This window comes from Phycodurus eques, chromosome 8, assembly GCF_024500275.1.
Source record: "Phycodurus eques isolate BA_2022a chromosome 8, UOR_Pequ_1.1, whole genome shotgun sequence".
Classification (NCBI taxonomy): Eukaryota; Metazoa; Chordata; class Actinopteri; order Syngnathiformes; family Syngnathidae; genus Phycodurus; species Phycodurus eques.
In genome coordinates this window covers 16758445-16784368 of record NC_084532.1, presented here as the reverse complement: position 1 = coordinate 16784368, position 25924 = coordinate 16758445, and the positions used below count along the sequence as shown (strand labels likewise).

The following is a 25924-nucleotide window of genomic DNA, read 5'->3' as shown; positions in this document are numbered from 1 at the left end:
CTTTTCTTAATTTTTTTTTGACAGGTATCACTATTTTTCTTTATTCTGCTGACTTGAAGAATGCCAAAAGTAATAGTGCAAGAGCCATTTTGAACAAATACTTAAGTCTCCAAATATGGTTCCTTGTCCAACGTGGCTGCCTTGCAATTAAAAGTCTATTTCTGTATATATATCTTATTTCCATCCACTATATTGCCAAAAGTATTCGCTCACCTGTCTTGACCCACGTGAATTTAAGTGATATCCCATTCTAAATCCATCCATTTTCTTTACCGCTTATCCTCACCAGGGTCGCGGGCGGGCCGAAGCCTATCCCAGCTATCTTTGGGTGAGAGGCGGGGTACACCCTCAACTGGTCGCCAGCCAATCGCAGGGCACATATAAACAAACAACCATTCGTACTCACATTCACACCTACGAGAAATTTAGTCGCCAATTAACCTACCATACATGTTTTTGGGATGTGGGAGGAAACCGGAGTACCTGGAGAAAACCCACACAGGCACGGGGAGAACATGCAAACTCCACACAGTCGAGGCCGGATTTGAACCCTCCTCAGAACTGTGAGGCACATGTGCTAATCAGTCGCCCCCCCGTGCCGCTCATTCTAAATCCATATGGTTTAATATGATGTTGGGCTACCCTTTGGAGCTCTAACATCTTAAAGTTTTGTGTGTAGGCTTTCAACAAGGTTTAGGAGTACGTTTATGGGAATTTTTGCCCATTCTTCCAAGAGCATATTTATGAGGTCACACACTGATGTTGGACGAGAAGGCTTGGCTCACTGTCCACTCAAAATCAACCCAAAGATGTTCTTTCGGGTTGAGGCCAGGATTCTATGCAGTCCAGTCAAGTTCATTCATACCAAATTCTCTCACCTATGTCTTTGTGGACCTTGCTTTGTGCAGTGGTGCACAGACATGTTGGAACAGGAAGGGGTAATCCCCAAACTGTTTGACTGTCCAGAATCTCTAGGTATGCTGAAGCATTCATAGTTCCTTTCACTGGAGCTCAGGGGCTAGTATTTTGGACATTTCTAACTTTGTGGGAACAGTTTGGAGATGGCCCCTTCCTGTTCCAAGATGACTGTGCATTCAGTGCACAAATCAAGGTTCATAAAGACATGGATAAGAGAGTTTGATGGATAAACTTGATTAGCCTGCACAATCCTAACCTCAACCCTATAAAATGGTAAATGGACTGCACTGATATAGCGTTTTATCTACACTATCACATTGCCCAAAGCGCTTTTCAAAGCTTCACATTCACCCATTCACGCACACATTCATACACCAATGGGCGACTGCTGCCATGCAAGGCTCTGCCAGGCCCACTGGGAGCAAATTAGGGTTCAGTGTTTTTGCCCAAGGGCACTTTGACATGCGGACAGTCGGAGCCGGGATTCGAACCTGCTACCCTTCGGTCACTTGTTCTACCTACTGAGCCACAGCTGCCCAAATAGAACATAGAACACATATAGACCACTTTTGGGTGTATTAGAGCAGAGACAGGCCTTCTCGTCCAAAATCAGAGCGTAACCTCACAAATGCGCTTCTGAAAAAATGGTCATAAATTTTCATAAACACACTCATAAACCTTGTGAAAAGCCATTCCAGAAGAGTTTAAGATGTTATAATTGCAGAGGGTGGACCAATGTCATATTAAACTTGATGGATTAAGAATGGGATGTCACTTAAATTCATATCTGAGTCAAGGCAAGTGAGCGAATACTTTTGGCAAAAATAGTTTATATTGTGTAATGTGAATATGTTTGGTACTGCAGTACTGGATCAACTGTGGCACAGCTAGTGAAGTCTTAGAAAGGAGTACATTTGTGTGTGTTTATGTTGCTCATGTTTCTCTATAATGCCCTTGTCCTCACCTTCCTGGTGGGGTTAATCAGATTACATTTTAAAGTTGTAAATCTCGCAATGAGCAAAATGTGCGGGTGGGTTTTTTTTATTAGCAATGCCATCACAAAAGCCTGCTGTTCACCAGCTGGAGCTGCTCTTTATCCTCTCACAATGACATCTTTACTTACACTCAAAAGTTATTTTTAGCAATTAAAACCTGTAAAACACTTTTTGTTAAGTTATTCTGGCCAGTCACAACATGACTTGTATGGTGGTGCCAATTTCTATTTCAGAATTTCTTTAATTCTAGGTGAACTTTTTGTACTGCGATGTTTTATTCAAAATTTTCCTTTTTTCTTCCAGGAGCCTATTAAATCGAGGGCACCACAGCTCCATTTGGAGTATAGATTTTACAAACAGTTGGGGAATTCAGGTAAGAAAAATATGATGTTTTGAATTGCTGTTGGTTAATACTACTACAACGGATCTTTTAACACAAGGGATATGTATGTGTATACGTTATGTCGCCTCACAACACTGTTTTCAAGGTACCGTCATGTACTGTATGTCATTTATTTGTTTGTTTTGTTTCGCATGACAAGTGCATTTTGGTTCTTATTTAGTGACATGTGCCAACTTCCTTGTTCCATGTGCCGGAGCAAAAGTCCTAAAAGGGGTTGGGGCACAAGGGAAGTCCTTGACTATTTATAGATGGCCCTCTGCAAGCTGTGTGAGCCATTATGGTGTGTTTACTCAGATAACTTGCTCAGTCGGTATCCTTTGTTTTCCTGATTGTGCCACCAGCATAAATTATGGGGAAAATTCTCAATTATGCATTGCTAATAAGGCATGTCCCACGTTTCCTTGTGTGTACTCTTTTACTAATATCATCACTGATTATATTAATCGTACATGATTAATGTGCACACATACAGTGCCAGTTATAGCTTTTTTTTTTTTTTTTTTTTAATTTTTTTTTTTTTTTTTTAAAACATTTTACAGATTGTTAGTTGTGGTATTTTGTGGAAGAAAGAGACAATATGCCACAGTAGGTTTCAAGATCTGCCAGATTTGATGCTGCAGTTGTTTTTGAATACATATAGACAATAGCCTCTCCCCGATTTTGCGCCTAATCTACATACACCTACATTTTCCACATCTTGTTAGTAGCCTTCAGATGGAAGAAAAAGGCTATGCCCATTTTAATGAATTGAGCAAATTGGACACTATACTTTTCAGTGAATTAAGAATGTGGATAACTCAACTAAGGATTATTTTAATAATCAATTAATCTGTAAAATTTTTTTCAACTAATCAAAATCTATCCAGTAAGATTATTATTATTTTTTTTTTCCTCCATCCTTTTACTCAAGAACAGGAAATTCCAAATTGACAGTTCAGAAAATGTATTATGATGCAGTTTCTGGTTGAGTTCAGAAAATGTCAGAAAATAGCCAAAAATGTTGATCGTTATTTTCCAAAGTAATAGCCAGTATTTGCAAATGTTTATTTTGATTAAACACAAAGATAATAATTTTCTCTAATGGAGGACTACAGAAATCTGAGAACATTTAAAGTGGAGAGGCTATTTCGGGAATTTGGAGAAAGTTAAACAAGCTCTCTAAACGATTAATAGATTGTCAAAATAGTTGTTGATTAATTTGATAATCGATTAGTTGTTCATTAATAAATTTTTCAGCCCAGCCACAACTCAAGGATGGGACACAATGTTGATTAAGTCTATCAACTCCTCTTAGGTCTTGCTGTATTTTTCAGTCTTTTATCGTTTATATTTTGTGTTGACAGGCTAAGTTCCCGGTCTCTGCACTTACCGAGCAATGAGCAGACCGCGGCCCTTGTCTCCTGTTTGTAAAAAGCTCAGTAAACATATTATTTTGTGTTTCTGTAACAGAAAATAATCACACATACTAATTGCCTTTTCCCCACCGTCTGTCCTTCAAAACAGAAAAATGTTTTTTGCAAGTTCTCCCACTTAAAAAGATGAGAGAGGCCTGTAATTTTCATCATAGGTATGCCTCACCTATGAGAGACAAAATGAGGGGGGAAAAATCCAGAAAATCACATTCTCTGATTTAAAAATAAAAATAAATAAATCATAAGAAAATTATGGTGGAAAATAAGTATTTGGTCACCTACAAACAACCAAGATTACTGGCTCTCACAGACCTGTAACTTCTTCTTTAAGAGGCTCCTCTGTCCTCCACTTGCTACCTGTATTAATGGCACCTGTTTGAACTCGTTATCGGTATAAAAGACACCTGTGCACAACCTCAAACAGTCACACTCCAAACTCCACTATGGCCAAGACCAAAGAGCTGTCAAAGTATACTAGAAACAAAATTCGAGACCTGCACCGGGCTGGGAAGACTGAATCTGCAATAGGTAAGCAGTTTGGTTTGAAGAAATCAACTGTGGGAGCATTATTAGAAAATGGAAGACATACAAGACCACTGATAATCTCCTTCGATCTGGGGCTCCCACGCAAGATCTTATCCCGTGGGGTCAAACTGATGACAAGAACGGTGTGCAAAAATCCCAGAACCACACGAGGGGACCTAGTGAATGACCTGCAGAGAGCTGGGACTAAAGTAACAAAGGCTACCATGAGTAACACCGCCAGGGACTCAAATCGTGCAGTGCCAGATGTGTCCTCTTGCTTAACCCAGCACATGTCCAGGCCTGTCTGAAGTTTGGTAGAGAGCATTTGGATGATCCAGAAGAGGATTGGGAGAATGTCATATAGTCAGATGAAACCAATATAGAACTTTTTGGTAAAAACCCAACTTAACGTGTTTGGAGGAGAAAGAATGCTGAGTTACATCCAAGGAACACCATACCTACTGTGAAGCATGGGGTGGAAACATCATACTTTGGGGCTGTTTTTCTGCAAAGGGACCAGGACGACTGATCCATGAGGAAAGAATGAATGGGGCCATGTATTGTGAGAATTGAGCCCGGGCAACGAAGGAGTGGCTTCGTTAGAAGCATTTCAAGGTCCTGGAATGGCCTAGCCAGTCTCCAGATCTCAACCACAAAGAAAATCTTTGGAGGGAGTTGAAAGTCTGTGTTGCCCAGCCCCAACGGCCCCAAAACATCACTGCTCTAGAGGAGATCTGCATTGAGGAATGGCCCAAAATACCAGCAACAGTGTGTGAAAACCTTTGATCTCTGTCATTGCCAACAATGGGTAGATAAAGAATTTAGATGAACTTTTGTTATTGAGCAAATACTTATTTTCCACCATAATTTGTGAATAAATCCTTAAAAAAAATTTGATTTTCTGGATTTTTTCCCTCATTTTGTCAAAATTATAGGCCTCTCTCATCTTTTTAAGTGGGAGAACTTGCACAGCGGGTGACTCAATACTTTTTTGCCCCACTGTATGTCATACCAAAGCAACGGCTCTGTTGTTTTAATTAAAAATTCTAGCCTTGGGGGTGACAGAAGCGACAGTGCAGCTTCAGTAATTGTGGCACCTCTACACTGTACGTAATGTAAATTAATCGTTCCTTGAAATAAGTTTCAATTCAGAGAAATAACTCAGTTTTAGTGGTTAGTATGGTGGTGTTGCATCACCTGATATAATTTTTTTTTGTTTTCTATAATAAAACACTTTCAACATCGAATTACTTTGGCACGTACATGCACACTATGTTAATGCACCCCAATTTGTGGATTTCAGTTTACAGCTGCAATATTATTATGCTGGTGAAGATGCACCTAGGTAGGAAGGTGTGTAGGAATGTGGGTACTTTATTAATCCTGTAGAAAATTGTTTGGTGTAAATATTTTATTACCATGACACTGTGTATATGGGGTCTTCAATCAGTCAACATGTTTACAAAATGCTCTGCAGATTTTCCAACTTTTCTTTTTCAAATTATTTCTCTTTGGCAGCGCAAGCGCTCTCCAATTTCTCTTTTGGTAGCAGTCATTTTCACAAGCTTGCGAGCACTTGCCTGTCGTCATCCAAAACGTGCCTGTAGCCTATATCGGCTTTTGGCCACACTTTGTTCCCTGGAATCTACCTGCCGCACTGTTAACCTGCACAACCAGAAAATTCTGCTTTTTACTGTAATTTAAAGAACAGATACAGCTCTGTTGATTGAGTAACTTGTCAAGCAGTTGCTCCTGCTTTGACCAGTCATATAGGTCATTTCTGCTACATGAATTTTCATCCATCCATCCATACACCCACCCACCCATGCATCCATCCATCCATTTTCTTCCACTTTATCTGGGGTCTGGTCACGGGGGAAGACTTCCTTCTCCCCAGCCACTTCATCCAGCTCCTCTGGGGGGGATCCAGAGGCGTTCCTGGGCCAGCCAGGTGACATCCAGCGTGTCTTGGGGCGACCCCAGAACACCTCACCAAGGAGTCGTCCAAGGGGTATCCTAACCACATGCCCGAGCCACCTCATCTGGCTCCTCTCGATGCGGAGGAGCAGCGGCTCAACTCTAAGCCCTTCCCGGATGACTGAGCTCCTCACCATATACTGTAAATGAACATGAATTTTTACAAGGAAAATTGTCGTCTTTGAATCGTTTATCTCAGCCTCTGTACTAACTGAGAAGACACAGACAATGAGTTTCTCTATAGTGATTGTTGTCTTTATTCACTGTTAGTGTTGCTGGCAAGCATGCATGGATAAAGACAATGTGGTTTGAGAGCAGATAAAACATAAATACTGCCTTTACACTTCTCTAAAATTAGCAACATCAGTTTAAAAACTGCAATTAGCATTCTTGTGTATCTTTCATTTTGTTGGTCTAGCCTCAGCCTGAACTAACCAGGCCATTGATCTTATTTCAATCTTAGGAGGACATCTCCTGAGCATTTGGCCTAATGGAAGTCACTTATCTTCATCCTCTTCCTCTCCATCTCTCCGTAGTCTGAATGTTTAAAATCACTCCCTTCAACTCCTCTCTGGCCATCTCCTTTTTTCCCAATCTTTCTCGTCTCTGACCCTCAACTCTGACATTTCACTGTACGGCAACATTGTCTTCAGCTGCCATGATGCAGCCTGATAAGGCCAGCAGTGGATACAATAGATTGAATTGTCTCTAATTATGGCAACAGGGGCAGAGCACCACTGACGACTGGTTTGGCACGAAACCCAGTCTGTTCTTCATGACTAAAAATTGTATTATAACACAAGAATTAGTTGTTTCTTTGCCACTTGTGTTGCTTTTAAAATACAGTTTTTACTGTTAAAATGTATCACGTCGTACTGCAGTTTATTTTACTCTTCATAAAATCTTGATGAGGCAGAGACTTTTTCCGTATTATTTTTATGGCGCTATATATTTTAAAAAGACATTGCTCCAGGCAATTTAATGTTACTGTAGAATGTAGGACACAACCATCTAGCTGCTCACATTCACCAGCTCAGTGTTCATTCCCTGCTTTCCTTTTGTGATGACTATGCTTTGAATGCCCACTTGATTTGGCCAAGCTTTCATGAGTCAAGCCTCCCACTGACCTCTTGTCATGGGCTTCATTACCTAAAAAATATTACAGACTAAATTACAGTATGAATGGCGATTGGTTTTCTTCCGTATTGTCATGCATTGTATTTTATGGGACTGACGTAAAACAAAAATTAAATTCTTCAAATACAAATTGTGCAAGTTTTTGATAACACAATTTCTGTGTTAATGCTCAAGTGCTGCTCAAGATATTGAGTTTAGTATTGCTTCTCCAGAATAGTTTATATTTACTGCAATGCCAAGGATTAGTTATTTTATTGAGTCAAAAGGGCTGTTTTTTTTTTTCTCTACTGGAAATCAGCAATGTGGGAATTACACACTGTCATCAGTGATAGTGATGGTTTTACTCGATTGACATCCGCTGTCTTTAGATTCATCTTATATCCCTTTCACATACTCTATTGAGAGAGATTTCCACAAAGCGGGTCAGAACTGGAAAACTGTCTCGTTTCTGCTCTGGGGTGTCTAGCTAGTTTGCAAAAACCACTTCAAGAATGTAAATACAAAGGCCTCTTACCAGCCCAGCACAGTGTAACCCGCCAATAAATTCAAGGTGGAGAAAAAAGTCTACTAACAAAAATGTCCTTCAAGTTGTTGCACTAAGTCAAGAATCTCTGTTAACCGATCAACAGGAGACAGGGTGTCTAGATTGGTGCTTTTTAAGTATTACCACTGAAGTTGGTACCCCCACAGAAGGGGGCCCAAAAAAGACAAAGCAGTTATTTTGTTACCCTTCACAATTTTTGACTATAATTGCTGTAAACTTTGGGTACTATAGTGAACAAAATGGTACTGAACCACAGAATTTGTTGGAAGTAATCTTAACTCATAACACATCAGCGCTGCTTAATAATTTATGCAATATCTAATGTTTTTTGGGTGGCTGTTATATCGATGCTACGGTGGTCCATATTACTGTAGGTAGACCTTGACAATGCTGAAAGGTGGCATGATTTGTTTTTAACTGATTTTCAGAAGTGAAAAGGTGGCTCCTAAGTGTATTGCAATTATATTATCATTAAGGTTGGGCATAGTTTGAATTTGAGAGATTCCGGTTCCGGTTCCTTATTTCGATTCGGGTTCCAAATGATTCTCGATTCCGATTCTTTTAGGAGGCTGGGTCAAAAAAGTTCGCATGGTTTAAATAAAGGAACTAATAGGCAATGTGTGTTGATCCTAACCCAATTGACATAATATTCATTAATTAATGTTTCAGATAAAAGTTAAATATAGCATTGTTAAAGTAGTTATTTGGGACTGTTTCGTCACGTCAAATGGTTTACATGTGCAAGTTTTAACTTGACTTCCTGTTTTAAGCTTGAAGCCTTTTATTTTGAAGGGTACGCACTGGAACTCTGCATTTTGGCATGAAAAGTAACCACATGGCAGCGGTGATTTTTAAAAAAGAATTATTTTATTTTATTTTTTTAAATGGATGGAACCAAATGCTATAAAACGCTGATTCCTTTCCCTACCCACAGATGAGGCACGAGGTTAGTGTTTGATACTGTAAGGCAACGTTTATGTAAATTTTGTCCCAATTCATTGTGATGTAAAGTTGCTACGGTGAAGTTTTAGCCCAATGTTAACTTGCGCTGGTTTGAAGACAAAAATAAACGCTAAAAACCATCAGTGCAAAAGTGCAAGCAACCGTTTACCTTGTTAGGTGTCTCAATGTTGGCATAGACGTATTTAATTGTTTCACTCACCCAGTTGACTGAGAGTTGACTTGACTGAAGCTTCGCCCGGTGTAGGCTGAGGCTCGGAAGCGCGTCAGACGCTACACATCGTGAAAGCCTCCTTTGCACAATATAATCTTATTCCAAGTGTCTCATTGAGGCGACTGGTCATTCATTTTAACAAAATTAAGACACACTTTTGTTCAACCGCCACCATTGGGCACAAGCACGTCATCGTTGCACGTTCTTCTTCGTTGGTTTTTGCCGCTTCTTCGTTGGTTTTCGCCACTTCTGCTTTCCGGCTGGAGAACTAGGCATCGAAACTGGGAGCCAAATTTTTTTAATTTGAACGGTTCTGGGAGAACCGGAACGTTGATCCCGGTTCCAATCGGTTCTCGATTCTCAATGCCCAACCCTAATTATCATACACGTCACTACAAAATGGGGTGTGGTGGTGTGAAGTAGCAAATATATCAGCTTCAGATAGTGATATGCTCTTGACCTCCACTGAGGTTTTACACTTTCCCTTTATTCCCACTTCAGAAGAGTCACTCCTTTTCCTGACAGACCTTTTGAAGGAAGCAAACAAGTGTACTTCATTATTGTTGCTCTCTGAGGAGACGCTTACCATACTTATTCTTATCAGCAAAGGTGCAGAGGTTGAAATTGCTCCTTCCGCCCGCATAGGACAACAACTGGACAACTGTTTTATCATTGCTCATTGTGTAACGTAATTTCTCGTGTATAATGCGCACCTCCAAAGTTGACCTCAAAATTCCGCAAACCCTTCTACCTATGTATAATGCATTTTTACAATACATAATTTTTGACCATACCCATATGGTCAAAACATGAATTATCTGTATTTTGTTAATTTTGTTTAAAGAATTATTCTGAAGTTAACCACTTTATTTGACCACCTCATACTTTTTTAAATTTACTTGCTCATAATTTGAAATTCACAGCCCTACTTTTATTTATTAAATTAGAAAACACACAGTTGTGCTCATATGTTTGATTACCCAGGCAGAATTTGTAAGATGGGTACAATTCTTTAAAGAAAACATGAAAGACCAGGTGAAACACATTTAATTTTATTTTAATGGGATTCAAATTAAACGGTCAAGCATTTCAGAAAAAGCATTATCATTAAACAACATATAATCAGAAAGAAATTAATGATGGTTGTTGTTCAGTCATCAGTCATTTTTATATTAAAAAAAAAAAAAAACACCACAAATTCTGCCAGTTGTATGTAAACTTATGAGCACAACTGTATATATATATATATATATATATATATATATATATATATATGAAGTCATAAGTAACCCCTGTCATATTGGAATGAAAGTGTAGGGTACAGATTTTTTATAACCACTAGGTGGCGGTGGCATATTAGAATGAAAGTGTACAGCCTTTTCATAACCACTAGATACCGGCATACATTTATAAAATGTGAGGGTTTTTTTCCATTTGCCCCTATACCTACGTATAATGCGCAGTATTGACTTTTGACAATTTTTTGGGGGGGAAAAAATGCACTTTATACACGGGAAATTACGGTACTTGTTTGCTCTGCATCTTCATCAAATTGATGGTGTAATGTGGGGCATTTTTGTCATTTTTCAATGACACAGAGTTTTAAAACATCACAGATTGATACATTGTGTGAATGTGATCGTAGTCCAAACTAAAGACATCTAAGGCTATGTTCACGCTGCAGGTCAGTTCTGATTTTTATTTTTTTTTTGCCAATATGTAACTTGTATCTGATTTCTTTCATGTCAATGTCAACAGTACAATTCCAATTGATTTATTTTATTATTATTTTTTCAATCCGACCCAGGCCGTTTTCATCTATGGATATAAACTGGGTATATATCTGATGCGACTACAGTCTGGACACTCAGGTTGTGCTTATTTGACCTTTTCGTCATCAAAAGGCAAAAACTGTCAAAATAATTCAACAAAGCAGACAGCCGAAATCAGTCAGTGGTCAAAAGAAGATGCTTTAGAACTGATAAATATACAGATATGTGTTCAACCTCAAAGTCCCTGAAATTGCCACAAATGTTTCAGGATAAGGGGCCAGCCATATTTGCTACTGTAAACACACTGCGCCTTGTGTTTTGTGCGCATGCGTGTCACTTGAGAAGGTGCATTTGTTGCTGTAATCTGAAAGACTACTTAAATAGATCAGATTTAACAAATAATCCGAATTGGGTAACATGTCCTGCAGTGTGAACGGAGCCTAATTTCTACCAATTGTCATGTTAATGATGACCAATGATTTTATCAAAGCTTTATTAATGTGAAATGCACTATTTATGTTTCTTCCCACAGAGGGAATTCCACAGGTGTACTACTTTGGTCCTTGCGGTAAATACAACGCTATGGTGTTGGAGCTGCTTGGGCCCAGTCTAGAAGACCTGTTTGATCTTTGCGACCGGACCTTCTCCCTCAAGACCGTCCTGATGATAGCCATACAGCTGGTAAGGCTGAAAGTTATGTGGCACGTGAACAAATTTGAGCATTAAATATTTAACTGTATTTGCAGCAGTGAGGATAAGCAGTACAGAAAATGGATGGAGGAAAGAGTATGTGAAACCTTAAGTCTTAAATTTCTGCATAAACTGGTCATACAATATATGGTCTAAAGCACAGGGGAAAAAAACAAATTTTCAGTTTTATCCCAGTAGAGTATGCATGTTTCTGTCACTAAACAAATGTTTTACTGTACTTTGCTAATATACTGTAATTTCTTGTGTATATTATGCTCTCGAGAAATAGAAAACTCCCAAACTTGTCCCCCAAAATCATGAATTCCCTTCTACCCATGTGTAATACGATTTGCTGGTATCCATGCTCAAAACATGAAGTATTATCTATATTTTATTAGGTTTTTCAAAGAAATATTCTGCTCTGTGTACGACGTCCGTATCTCTCTATTCCTCCCTTCCTCTGACATATTGAGCAGTGCGATGTGTTCTTAACCACTCGGAAATAACAATGCTAAGCCACAGAACAGAACATGCTTCAACAACCCCTAAACAACACACACAACCAGTTCGTTACAATAATGTTAAAAATAGCACAGTCTTTTACTGGGTAGGAGCTTCTCCTTCGATTTACTCCATAAGTTTGGTTTATGTTAAACTGTTGAGCTGTTTTCAGGTTACCTGCCGACACTGCAACGGTGATCTTATTATTACAAGTAGCAGAGTAACTTGCTCTCCTTTTATTCAACATTTTTTTTCATTTGGGAGATGTGCTCCGTCAAGTGGGGGTTACAGCACAGGTGTCAAACTAGTGGCCCGGGGGCCAGATCCGCCCCGCCACGTCATTTTATGTGTCCCGCGAAAGTAAATCAAATTTGCTCAGTGTTCTGGTGTAATACCATTGAGATATTTGCAAGCTTTTTTTTGTTACCAATCCCCCTTTGAAAAGAAATGTAATAGTTGAAAACAATGTTTTTATAGGCTTCTGATTTCAAAACTGGCTATTCATCAATGTGTTGTATATACTGTATGTAATTACAGTATAGGCTGTACTCTTTCATTTATATGGGTTCACAGTTGTAGCGGCCCTCCGAGGGAAGTCATAACTACCATGTGGCCCATGACAAAAATGAGTTTGACACCCCTGAGTTACAAGAAATAAATCTGCAGGAAATGCTTAATCCGATCAATATCACCCGTGAGGCTCTCATGAGTCTCTGGGGACTTGCGAAAATGTACTACGGCGCGTTGTGCTACACTCCGGACCGTTCAGAAATGCAAAACTTTGTTGGAATATGCAGAACACGTACACGCTCAGAGTAGCATTAGGGCATTAGATTGACGTTCCAAACGTTATGTTATTTATTTATAACATTAGACATTGCATATAATTTTGGAATGAAAGTACACCTTTTTCACAGCCCCTAGGTACTGGTATATGTTATACAATGTGAAAAAATCTTTCCGTTTTCCCTTTACCTATGTATAAATACGCTTTACCGACTGATACATTTTTTGGGGGGAAAAAATGCATATTATACATGAGAAATTTGGTATATCATTCTGGGCACTATAATAGTAAAAATATTTTGTTGGTGATATGCCACCTTTAAATATTATTTATGAGGGATGACCCGTGTCGACTTTAAAGTGATTCTAATCTGGGAACATGTCCCAAATTTGTATTTAAAAAAAAAAAGAAAAAAAAAAAAAAAGAAAAAGGGTAAATTGATTTGAATTTGTGATGTACAACAATTGAAGTGACCAGAGATTGTTTCTTTTAGATTTTAATACAAAGGCAATCTTTGTTTTTTCTGAAAACAGTAAGTAAACATTTTAATACAGAGGCTGAAAGAAACAAAATACTTCTTGTGAAATTACTCCCTCCATTGTATCAACATTGAAAACTGACGGACGTTTCATCTATTGGCATCTCATCTAGATAACGCGGATGGAGTATGTCCACACAAAGAGTCTGATATACAGAGATGTGAAGCCGGAAAACTTCTTAGTTGGGCGACCAGGAAGCAAAAGACAGCACACAATTCACATCATCGATTTTGGTCTGGCCAAAGAGTACATAGACCCCGAGACCAAAAAACACATCCCATACCGGGAGCACAAGAGTCTGACTGGAACAGCACGCTACATGAGCATCAACACACACCTGGGAAAAGGTGAGTGAGAATATCATCTTGATTCTCTTTTATACATATATTTGTTAATTGAACTATTCATAATTAGTTTTGGACCACGTCTTAACCTTTTTTAATTAAGTGATGAAATCCTTTTTTTTTTCTTTGTAAAGCTTAGTTTTTATTGTGATATGTTGGTGTTTGGAATGACTATTCTGTTTTCCCTTATTGTCCTCACTTCATGCGTAGGTTCCACTGATTCGTAATTCTCCTATGATTGCTTTGTCACTGCCCAAGCACCACTGTCATTGTTGAATGAAAATATATTGCTTGATGGTACATAATTTTTTTCTTTTGTCCATTTCAGAGCAAAGTAGGCGGGATGATTTGGAAGCCTTGGGTCACATGTTCATGTACTTCCTTCGAGGTAGCCTCCCGTGGCAGGGCTTAAAGGTATATTACTGCATTGTCTATCGATTTGATTTTTAGCTTAATTGCATTCCTCAGTGCAGCCTCTCGCATCTTTGATCTAGATGACCTTGGGAAAACAACACCATTGTTTCACACAGGAGACATTTGAAGCTCTTCCCTTCTTTTTTTTTTTGGAGCCTGAAACCTAAGAGAGGCCAAAAGATTTTTGGTCTCAGCCTCAAGTCTCACCTGTATAAATGTGTATGCCTTGAAATACAGAAATTTTAGATTATACTGAAGGAAAATTATGCCTGTCGTAGAGTGGTTTCCTGTTAAAGCAGATGATAAGAATCTACTCAGAAATTGTTGTCTAATGATGGATTTCTTTCAAGGTACAATCCAGACTGTCCCTCTTGAAAATAATAAGTGTAGAGTGAGACATCTGAACATTTGTTATGTGGGAGGAAGCTTGTTGCTGATGAATGTGAGGGATGGATGACTGTGGGGGATGTTGCATGGCTTGGGGCAAGCCAAGTTTTCATCAATATGTAACATGGCAGCAAGCATAAAATACAATGACAGGGTACAGTGACCAGTACTGAAATTCACAGTGGCTACACACTCAAGTTGCCTTGGTTACAGTCGACAGCTGATATACACAAACAAAAATAATTCCTACAAAAGAAACCTGATATCTTAATTTTGATTTCTCCTTAAGAGCTTATTCCTGCCATTTTTGTGGGCAGAGTACTTAGGTTTTCATTTTTTCCATTTTTTTTAAATTTCGCCTGATTACATAGTCGATCCCATGCATGTGCATAATGACAGCCTACAACCATGTGACATACCAAGTAGTAGAACTCCTTAGGAAATCTAAGCGTAAACATTCCTATGCTACAAATGTTTGAAGCGGGTTGTAGTTGGAGTGCGAGGAAGGAATTGTCCACTTTCTTTCCCCAATTGAAATTTTAAGATATAGTGACTGTCTATTCAGGGTTTGATATTCACAAATTCACCTATTCACATTTTTTTTCTGTGGTACCTATGCTCAAATATTTGCTGAAAAATTCTTTCTTGTGCTTTCTGTAATGCTCTAAGATGCCACAAGATGACTCCAAAGCCCTGACTGATAGGAAAGTTGGAATTGGTGTCAAGGAAGGACATTTAAATAATACATCTTGACTAAGAGACTAAGATCTGTGTGTGTTGGGAAGGAGGAAAGTTTAGCCTGGGTTGTTAGTGGAAGGTGTTTGTTGACATTTAAAGTTCAGATTAATGTCTTGCAGTGTTCGTTCTCCAGTTTCATGTTTCATCTAACATTAAAAACAATACTGGAGGCTTTTGAAGAAACATTGTGGAGTACAGTATTTTTGAGTAGTTGCCAGGTTTTCATTGAGGATTACTTCCATCTGTCTGGGACTAAAGAACATCTAATTAAATAATTTGCAAAAAATCCAGTGTACAGACATTCGACTATGCCATATATTTGTTTACAGTCTTCAGTTATGTGCAAGACCAGCTTTCAGTTTGATAATTCTGGTTCTTTTCTCTTTCCTTTCTAGGCGGAAACTTTAAAGGAGAGGTATCAAAAAATTGGGGATACCAAACGAGCGACCCCGATCGAAGTGCTTTGTGAAAGCTTCCCTGGTCAGCCTAATCAACCGGTTGAAGTATTGTAATGTCATTCTATGATGAACCATCTCTTTTGTTGCTAACTTCCCTTTCGATACAGAAGAGATGGCCACCTACCTCCGATATGTGAGGAGGCTGGACTTCTTTGAGAAGCCTGACTACGACTACTTGCGGAAGCTCTTCACTGATCTGTTTGACAGAAACGGCTACGTCTTTGACTATGAATATGACTGGGTTGGCAAATCCCTGGTGAGTGCCCTTTAATGTAGAAATGATTGGCGCGTTATACTGTCTTAATATATACCTGTATATTTTCCATTGTTATTCTGTGTTGTTTCCATCTGGTTCAGGTGTTTTCTATTTGACTCTTTGTGTGTTTATTACAGCCCACACCAATAGGCCCTATCCCAAGTGATGCTCCCCTGCAGCCCAGCAGCAGGGACAAAGCACAACAGCAGACCAAAAACCAGGTGAGCTCATTAGCAATGTTGCATAATCAACACAGCCAATTGCCACTCTGCCAGCCGACTGACTGACCAACCCAGTCATTCGAGTTCCTCTGCCTGTTTGTTCTTGCTGTATCCAACTCTAAGCAACTTCCTTGAGAAAATGGCTCCCACTCATTTCCACTTGTCCGCCACTCGCAATAATGTGGTGAAAATCTTAGCAGTGATGTACAAAAGTGAGTCATTGTTCCAAGTCTCTGTCAGACAGCAGTATACATTTACCTGCGCAGTCATGAGTTTGATTTTGCTGCACTAGCTGTCAACCAAATCACTGTTTAGGTGTTGACTTTATTTCTTATACCATGCCACTCTAAGCTCTGGTCATTGCATGCCTGAGTTGAAAATGCAGACTGCATTGTTCATACCAGAAATGACAATAATTGCTTAGTGTGTGACAAAGCTTGGACTGTTTTCCTCCATTTTACCAACCATATCCAATTATTGTCTTGTTAGCCTTGTTAGTAATTTACAATGATTGTTATACAAAAAAATATTTCTGGTAGACACAGATGTGCAATTACACGTAATGAGCCCAACCCATTGTTTCCGATAAGGATGCACAGGGTGTTTGATTTAAGATTTTATGATTGGCTTCTTACTGTCGATTACATCTTTTATTGCTGTCTATGAAACGGTGACCTTTCACGCACCACCTCCACTAACATGCACATTGCCTATGGCTGTAAACTAGCATCCAGATACAATCCAGACAGTAACAAACTAGGCTAAGTATGGGGAGAGATTTGTCTCAAAATTATTTATTTTATTTTTCAGTGATTATTAAATTATTTCAGTGATTTACACGTGTTTTTCAGATCCACAAATATATCCACAATTTAAACACATTTTTCAAATCCACAAATATATGTGCAATTTACACTTGTTTTTAATGTTGTGTGTGCCTTTATCATTACTTATCATTTGTAAATACTCAATTCTGCTTGTGAATTGTTGGTGTGTTTGTGGATCAGCAGGCACGCACATTTATTTTTTAGACAAACGTAATGTAGTTCTCAAGGTATTCACACACACAAATTGAGAATATTCACGTGTGGGAAGGCCCGTCCCTCCATCTGCGAAGCAGCAGGGTTGCTATCCCCATTGAGAGCATAGACTATAAAATAGATGATTGAGAGCAAGCTATTATTTAAACACTGTAATAATAAGATGGTTTTTGCATCATGCTGACAGATGAGGAAAGCGTTTTTTTTTGTTTTTTTTAATGTTACTTACTAATGGCAGGGCTGCCGGTTGTCCACCTTGTTCAGCCGTGGTCGGTTAACGGGGATTTCAGTAGGGTCGTATCATAGACTGTTGGATTCCCATAAAAATGACTTGCAGTCAAGTCATCAACGGAGACAGCAATACTACTGCCTAGTTGATGAAGGGACGGGCCTTCCCACACCTGTGAATATCTTGAAAACTGCATTGTTTGTCTCAAAAATAAATGCGCGTGCCCGCTAATCCACAAACGCACCTTCAACAATTCCTAAGCAGAATTTAATATTCATGTCATGATAAATGCACACACACCATTAAAAAAAAAAAACGTTTTAATCGCGGATATATTTGTGGATTTGAAAAACGTGTGTAAATCCCGGATATACTTAAGGATCTGAAAAACACGTGTAAATCACGGATATATTTGTATAAATATTTTATATTTCTCCCCATAAAGGGGAAGTACATTTTCAAATGATAATCAGCAAATTGACAGAGCACCCTCATAGTTCCGTATTTTCACGACCATAAGGCACACCGTATTAAAAGGCGCAGTCTCAGTTACGGGGGTCTATTTCTGTATTTAACACATACATAAGGCTCACCTTATTATTGGGCGCAGGCAGGGTAAAACATACGCTAGCTTAAAACATACGGTAGCATGCATGCAAGCTAAAATAATGTTTTTAAAAAGGCAACGGGAGCAAAACTGAGTTCGGTTGTACTTTATTGAAGTATTTAACAATGTACCTCATCCACAAATCCATCAAAGTCCTCATGTTCTGTATCCGAAATGAACAGCTGGGCATGTTCTCCAACAAACACGGGGTGGTTCCCTCTCGTCATTGTCAGAGTCAGTCTCGTTGCCGGGGGGCTGTTCAGCAATGATGCCGGCTTTCGCGAAAGCTCGGACAACAGTCAAAGCAGATACCTTAGCCCAAGCATCCACAATGCATTGACATATGGTGGCGTAACTCGCCCGGCGTTGCCTCCCAGTCTTAGTAAAGCTGTGTTCACCATCTGTCATCCATCGCTCCCACGCCACTCGCAACTGCACTTTGAATGCGTTGGAGTTCCTTCGTCAAGGATCCCAGAATGATGGCAGGCTCGAGTTCATTTGCTGCACTTGGTTTTTCACAGCGGCTGTGAGATGGGCGCACATGGACTCACAGATCAACAGGGACGGTGACGCGTGGAAAAAAAACATCCGGTCTTTTACGTACATCTCACTCAGCCACTCTCTCATTTTCTCCTCGTCCATCCAGCCCTTTTGATTGGCCTTAACGATGACTTCGGCAGGAAACATTTCTTTAGGCAGCGTCTTCCTCTTAAAAATCATCATAGGTGGCAGTTTCTGTCCATTACCATGGCAACCAAGCACAACAGTAAAAGCCGACTTCTCGTGCCCCGTTGTGCTTATCGCTACCGTGGTGGTGCCCTTCTTCTCTACAGTGTGGTTCACCGGGATGTCGAAAGTGAGCGGCACGTCGTCCATGTTGGTGATGTGGTTGGGCTGGATGTATTTGTCAGCAATCTTTTTACTGCAGCAGAAGCGGAAGATGGCCAGCTTTTCCTTGTAATCCGCCGGAAGTTGCTGCGCCACAGTAGTCCTTGCCCGGATGGATAGATGCCGCCGTTTTATAAAACGAAAGCACCAAGACGGACCTCCTTGAAAATGTTCGATTTTCATTTCTTCTGCAAGCGTTATTGGCCTCAGTTGAATGGTGACTGTAGAGACGCTTCTCCCAACTGTTCTCGGGCCACCTCGCCTTGTTTCCGCGGAAACTCAGCTTCGTCTTCTTGACTTGGCCAAGCTCGTTTTCCTGCTTCCTCCACTTGCGAACCATGGATTCGTTGATCTTGAATTCTTTCGCGGCTGCTCGATTCCCATGTTCCTCCTCGTAACTGACAGCTTGCAGTTCAAACTGTGCTTCGTAAGCGTGTCTCTTCGTAGGTACCATTTTCGGGGGTCCGGAGTCAAACCGATGTTGTTTTGGACAATGCACATACCGCTGCTGTATACCTACTGGGGGCTTGCCTTTAGTGTTCTCTGTCATGCGCACCCTTTATGTCTGCATGTTGTCCTCAGCCACGTCCGCTTTTCCTCTGTATAAGCAGCGTGTCGGCAGGAAATGCTCCCAGTCAGTCAAGCGGAACGCGCATCACACAACAACATTTATAGATTTTGGAACTCGGTGCACACACAGGGCGTGCCGCATTATAAGGCACACCGTCCATTTTGGAGAAAATTTAAGACCTTTAAGTGTGCCTTATGGTCGTAAAAATACAGTACTTAGGTGTGTCTGTTGAATATTCAGTGCTAGTAAGTTTGATTAAGGCTGTTTTTTCTTTTACTCCTGCATGACTTTAAGTGTGTTGATCTGTGCTTCATATAAATTTTGCTTCCCTCTTCTCCTATATTAACATAGTATGTCTTAACAAGCCTGCTTCTGCTTGGGAGATGTCTTCTGTAATTGTTTTGTTTCTTTTTGTTTTTCTTTTTTGTTTTTACTCACCTACCCCACCTCTTCCTTATCCCCTCTCTCCCTCACAACTCTACCCTCACCCCAACTCCCACCACATCAATACCCACACCTCCTTGCCTCTTCACCGCCACCACCTGCGTCTTCAACCTTTTTTGCTATTGCATCAAGTCACCTGAGCCAAAAGGAAGTGAGTCTCAGCCCACCCCCGTGACCAATAAGGAGACTTTGGGGTCGCACCTCACAGCTGAGCGGCTGGGGGGCTCTGTCCAGGTACTGCTGCTACTGCTGCTGCTTGGATGGCTAGTGCATGAAGCTGTATGATTATGCGTGTGCTGTCATCCCTCACACTCACTTCATGCTGCCTGTGCTCTGTCCTCTGCTGTTTGCGTATATTCAACTGTCTGAATCCCTTTCCGTCCGTACTGTTTGCTCTCACAGCAGCAATTGCTTCATCTGCTAATTGCTTGATACATGAAGGGCAATGCAGAAATGACACCAGCAGCAAGTATCATGACATTATTTTTTTAAGGTTAGCTAAATGCAAAAGATTTATAATCTATATGTACAATAAATCAGTATTCCCCCCCACCACAATTTAATATTCCATTGCCATTTCCCATATTTGCTTGGAATAGGCTATTTGTAGAGCTCCTGAAATCAGAGGCCTCATTGTTAATGCTGCAACTCAATTATGCCACCAAGTGTTCGGCCAATAGTACTGCAGCTTTTAAGCTTCTATGAAGTTGCTTTGGTTGGAGCACTCAAGTTCCTGCACAAGTCGATCCACCCAAAGATGGCTGGCAAACTGATATTATATGAGTATGGGACTTTCCATTGTCACCCTACAACTAGTGGGCTCTTTGTGTGTGTGTGTGTGTGTGTGTGTGTGTGTGTGTGTGTGTGTGTGTGTGTGTGTGTGTTGAGCTCTCTGTTCTCTTTGTTTCCTCTTGCAGGTGATGAGCTCAACAAATGGTGAGCTGAACACTGATGACCCCACAGCTGGACACTCCAATGCTCCCATCACTGCTCCCACCGAGGTTGAAGTGGCTGATGAAACCAAGTACGAGACCACAAGTGGCTGTGTTTTACAAAACTGTGATGCTTGCTGTCATATAAACAGGGGTGTGCAGGTCCATCCATCCATTTTCTGAGCCACTTATCCTCACTAGGGTCGCGGGCGTGCTGGAGTCTATCACAGCTATCATCGGGCAGGAGGCGGGGTACACCCTGAACTGGTTGCCAGCCAATCGCAGGGCACATACAAACAGACAACCATTCGCAGTCACACCTACGGGCAATTTAGAGTCGGGTGTGCAGGTGTTCATGAGAATGTTAAAAGCGTACCTGTGCTCATTTGCGTACCACCAAGCATTTTCTTTCTTTTTTGGGAGGGAGTGGGGGGAGAACCATACATTAGGTCCACATCTGACTTCATCTTGTTCTCCTTTGCTGTTGAAGTCTGACCCAGCTGCTATTCATCATCATCATCATCTTCTACAGAGATGTTAAGTACAGGAGTAAAGATGATTGAAATTTGAATTACCGCGAACCGTCTGAAATTTGATCACGGTTTATTGGTAAATCATTTCATCCTTAATATACACTGCTTGAACATTGAAGGAACATAGTGTACTATTTTGTCAAATCTGAAAGAGATCACTTTCTACAGTCTTCTCCAACACATCCCAGATATTCTCAGTGGCGTTTAATGTCTGGACTGTGGAGGCCTCTCGGAAAATGTTTCATGTTGAACCACCCTTTCACCCTTGAATCCTGACATTATCATCTTGGAATGTCCATTTTTTCATCAGAAATTAGAGCCCATTGATAGGAAAATATACTTGGGTATTCAGCTGACATAATTTTAGGCATACTTAACATTGTTGAACGCAAGCAACTGAAGCAACCCCAGACCATAACTGTGCCCCGCCAAGCTTGTATGGTAGGCACTAGACATGATTTGTCTTGTCTTTACCAGCCTTTCTTTTTACCCTAATGTCCGTCACTCTTGAAGAATGACAACAAGTGGTCACCGAGGTTTTTGAAGCCAATTCTACTTTTATATGAGGAAAAAAGGTCCGCCACACTGTTAAGATACTTAAGAAATACAGTACGCCTCACTACTATTTGTTTTATTGGGCAGAAAAAAACTACAAAATCTATGGTTGTAAATCCTGAAACAAAGATTTGAACAGAAAAGGAGGCCTTTGAGGCCTTTGCAACACTCGCTGAGCAGAGTTAAACAAAACTACTTTTTTGTTATTGTTGTTTTTAATAATGCGTTTGGGTTGGCAGTAGCCTCTATTGCTTCCATGAACGAATATCCATTGTATACAGCTTTCTTGTGATTAGCCAAAAGTGTACCCGTACGAATTGACACCTTGACTTACTTCCGGTCCTATTCATATTTGGGTTCTCTAACTTGGGTAAAAAGCAGCTGCTGAGCTTTCATTATTCATTTCTGTACACGTCCAGCTTTGGCTGTTTAGTCCTCTTTAAACTTGTGGTGGTGGTGTACTGATGCTCTTTAAATTCCTTTGACTATACTGTATGTGTGTGTGTGTGTGTGTGTGTGTGTGTGTATATATATATATATATATATATATATATATATATATATATATGCCTGTTTATAATCTAACACAGACAAGGTTGCTTTCAATAAGGTGAGCAGGAACACAAGTTTCATTTAATTAATAATTACTTTTTTCTTCTTCAGTGACTCACTGCTAGCCAAGCCGACTGCTTACAGTATAATTCATACAAACACGTGCAACACAAGCCTTATTGGTGGGGAAAAAAGTAAAATGGGGGGGGGGGGGCACTCCCGATTATGATATGTGTACCCTGCTTTAGTTAAATCCTGGCGGTGACAGTTTTTATGGCCAGCTATTGTATACACAAGAATGTATCGTTTGTTTTTAACAAAAACATTCTCGTCTGTTTATCCCCAGGTGCTGTTGTTTCTTCAAAAGGAGAAAGAGGAAAGCCCTCCAGAGGCACAAGTGAATGACACCATTGGAGAGAACTTGAAACCTTGTTGTCACTGTCAAGTTTTAAACGGAAGCAACGACACAGACTCCTCCTTGTCCTTTTCTCTGCCCAGCTTCCCTCTTACCTCTTTACCGCCCCACTTCCACCTCATCCTCCACTCCCCTACCGCCAACCCAGCCCCTGCTTCTATCTTTCTCGTTCTCAGTGCTCCCTGGCTGCTGGTGTGTCAAAGGAATGTTGCAGTCATACTGACTCACAACAGACTCTGATTCCTTTATCAGCAGAAAAACTTACCTGCATTACAAGGAGGGAGGGGGGGAGGGTGGGGGCTTGAGAAAACGTTAAAAAAAGCTGTAACAATGAAACTGTGGCGTGAATATGAAAAAAGATACTGTTTGAAACAGTTGTATTCTAGATTCCATAAAGGTTTGTTGTTCCAACAGTGAGCTGTTGATCAGGGGGAACCATCAGAATTCTGCTCCTTAAGAAATTGTTTATTGCTTTTGTTTTCTTCCTTTGGTGTGTGTTTTGGGATCAAAGTAAAGAGGAAAGGTGAAAATATGATGTTAAAATCTGAGAGACACAGGAAGCTTTTCAACTATAACAGAATTTGGAGGATTTTTATGTATTTTTTCTCTTTTTTTGTAATTGACTCCTCAGTTTTCAAAGTCAAATCCCTGCATTGAAGACTTATTTTTATGTTGTAGTGTTCTGGAGTTTCATTTTTTTTTTTTTTTTTTTTTCCCCCCCCCCTTCCTCTGGCTTTCTTTTTGTCTGTCAACGTGGACTTTGTAGCACAGTCACTGGCCTCAGGTACTGTGGAAGATTGAGAGAAACAGATATTAAGCTCTCTTGCTATTATTGCACTTTTGGGAAAAAAAACAGAAAATTACAGTGAAAACTCTAGGTTTGGAATTAACAATTACGAAAACAAAACTTAATAAAGACTGATCTAGGAAGAGTCCTTCACGACGCTTATATCTGAGTTATGGCAGAAAATGTTGATTTACATTGGGGAAGATGTCTTTCAACTTTTATTTCTTACATCAGAATAATTTACCAGGAAATCATAGTTTGTGCCTTTCTAAGTAAAATGTTTAAAGCTCAACGAGTGTCCCGCCATGACATTTTATCTAATCTCTTCCAAATGTTTACTGTGTCACTGTGTGAATGTGTGTGCACTCGTGCACATACCTGCAGTTGTTTTGGAAGTGCGCATGGGTAGTGAACTTACACGTCACTATCACAGAATATACAGTTCCCCTCTCCTGGAGCTATCAACACATCTGTGCGGTGGTGCTGTGTTTGTGTGTGTGTGTGTGTGTGTTCACAATGGTTTACAGACAGCCATGATGCACCTCTGTAGTTCATGTTTCCTAGCTGGAGAAAACGTGACCAAATTCAAATTTGTTTTTTTTGTTCAGAATAACACTGTTGCACCTGTGGAGTTCTTCGCTGCTGCTTTCACAATGCAATTTTATTTCACTTTAGCTTTGTCTTAGCTAAATGTACACACAGGTGACAATTGACAGAAAATTCTGCATGGATGAGAGGAGAAAGAGGATGACTATGCAGGTGACCAAATCGGATGGTTGGAGTTGTAAAATATGTCATGCTGTAGTCTATGTGTTGTGTATTTGTCACCTGATCTCAGCCAAGTTATCACTTTTAGGGGAGACTTTAGACCTACAAAACAGCCAGCAATTTTCTACCGTGTTATCATCACAACAGTAAGGAAGGGAACACAGTATAGGACATAAAATTAAGTAGACCTGCACGAGCAAAACAAGGCATTTGCCTACCATTACAAAGATAATACTTTATTATAGAGCTGCAGCTAATAATTATTGTAATAATAGATTATTTCATTGATCGATGAATCTCTTGAGTTTTTTTTTTTTAAACTAATTACACCACATTATTAAAAAGCATCAATATTTCAAATTGACAGTGTAGGAAATGCACAAATGTTAAGTGATTATGATTCAGTTACTGATTTGGTCCATAACGTGTCAGTCAGCAAATGGGCAAAAATCTTGATCATTGGTTTCCAAAGTTATGGCAGAATGTATTATTTTGATTAAACATGCAGATAATCGATCTGATTTCATGGAGGACTACAAAAACTGAGAATATTGACTGTTGAGAGGATTTTGACAATTTAAACAAGGTCTCTAAACGGTCAACTGGTTATCAAGATAGTCGTCGAGTCATTTGATAATCCTACTTGGTTTTGATTGACAGAGCGGTATATAGGTACACACTTCTATGCTGGTTGGTAGTGGTGCAAAATTGCTTCATACTAGTTTAACGTATTGGTCATATTTAGTTACACGGAGCATAAAAATATGAAGATGCAAAGCACGTTTACAGCACTGCATATTACAACCACAACAGCAGTGTATTGGGACTTTTTCTTCATGCAAATTAAACGGTTCAGTTCAATAGCTGACATAGCACTAAACTTGGAAGTACGCTACATTTTCCACTATCATAAACAACGAGGATATCGGGTGTACTATGATTGCATACTTTTTTTTTTTTTCTTTGTGCATGTGTGTATGTGTTAAGAGCTTGTGTGAGCGTTCAAACCGGACGGATGGTGCTGAGATCCGAAAGCTCCCTTGCGCGTGTATGCCCACGCTCCCGGGTTTTGTGTTTGTTTGTTTATTTGTGTTACTTGTTTTGTTTTACTCGTCACTGTTTTACGAGCAGACGGATTGCTATGTGGTCAGGATATTACACAGTATTACATGCCAACATTTGTTCATGTTTATTACATTAGTAAAATTGCAAAGTTGGGGTACACGATGTCTTTTGAAGCGTACGTCGGACTTCCTTTCCCACAATGCAACAGGATGTCATCGTCCGAAACACTTAGCTTGCACTTTTTTTTGGGAAGGCATTGTTTCATAAAAGCGTTGACGAGGATTGTAGCTCAAGGCTGTGGTTATGTTTTGAGCTGCTGCTTGCTTGAGATGAGTGGAACCTGTTT

At 39.9% G+C, this 25924-nt stretch overlaps 1 protein-coding gene across 5 annotated transcripts in view; it reads left to right on the top strand.

Moving 5' to 3' along the window:
* The window catches only part of csnk1g2b (casein kinase 1, gamma 2b), a 48898-nt gene extending 25005 nt beyond the window's left edge, over positions 1 to 23893 (top strand). Inside the window, exons 3-12 of one of the 5 annotated variants that reach the window (XM_061684679.1) lie at positions 2217 to 2286; positions 11390 to 11538; positions 13487 to 13721; positions 14047 to 14132; positions 15653 to 15737; positions 15826 to 15971; positions 16109 to 16192; positions 20104 to 20205; positions 20889 to 20995; positions 22890 to 23893. In XM_061684679.1, coding sequence (XP_061540663.1) covers positions 2217 to 2286; positions 11390 to 11538; positions 13487 to 13721; positions 14047 to 14132; positions 15653 to 15737; positions 15826 to 15971; positions 16109 to 16192; positions 20104 to 20205; positions 20889 to 20995; positions 22890 to 22944 — 1119 coding nt within the window. In that variant the 3' untranslated portion in view covers positions 22945 to 23893. Of the gene's footprint in view, positions 1 to 2216; positions 2287 to 3306; positions 6373 to 11389; positions 11539 to 13486; positions 13722 to 14046; positions 14133 to 15652; positions 15738 to 15822; positions 15972 to 16108; positions 16193 to 20103; positions 20206 to 20888; positions 20996 to 22889 lie in introns of those variants that run through there. The other 4 variants (XM_061684678.1, XM_061684683.1, XM_061684682.1 and 1 more) reach the window with 4 other exon arrangements.
* Positions 23894 to 25924: the final 2031 nt, after the last annotated feature.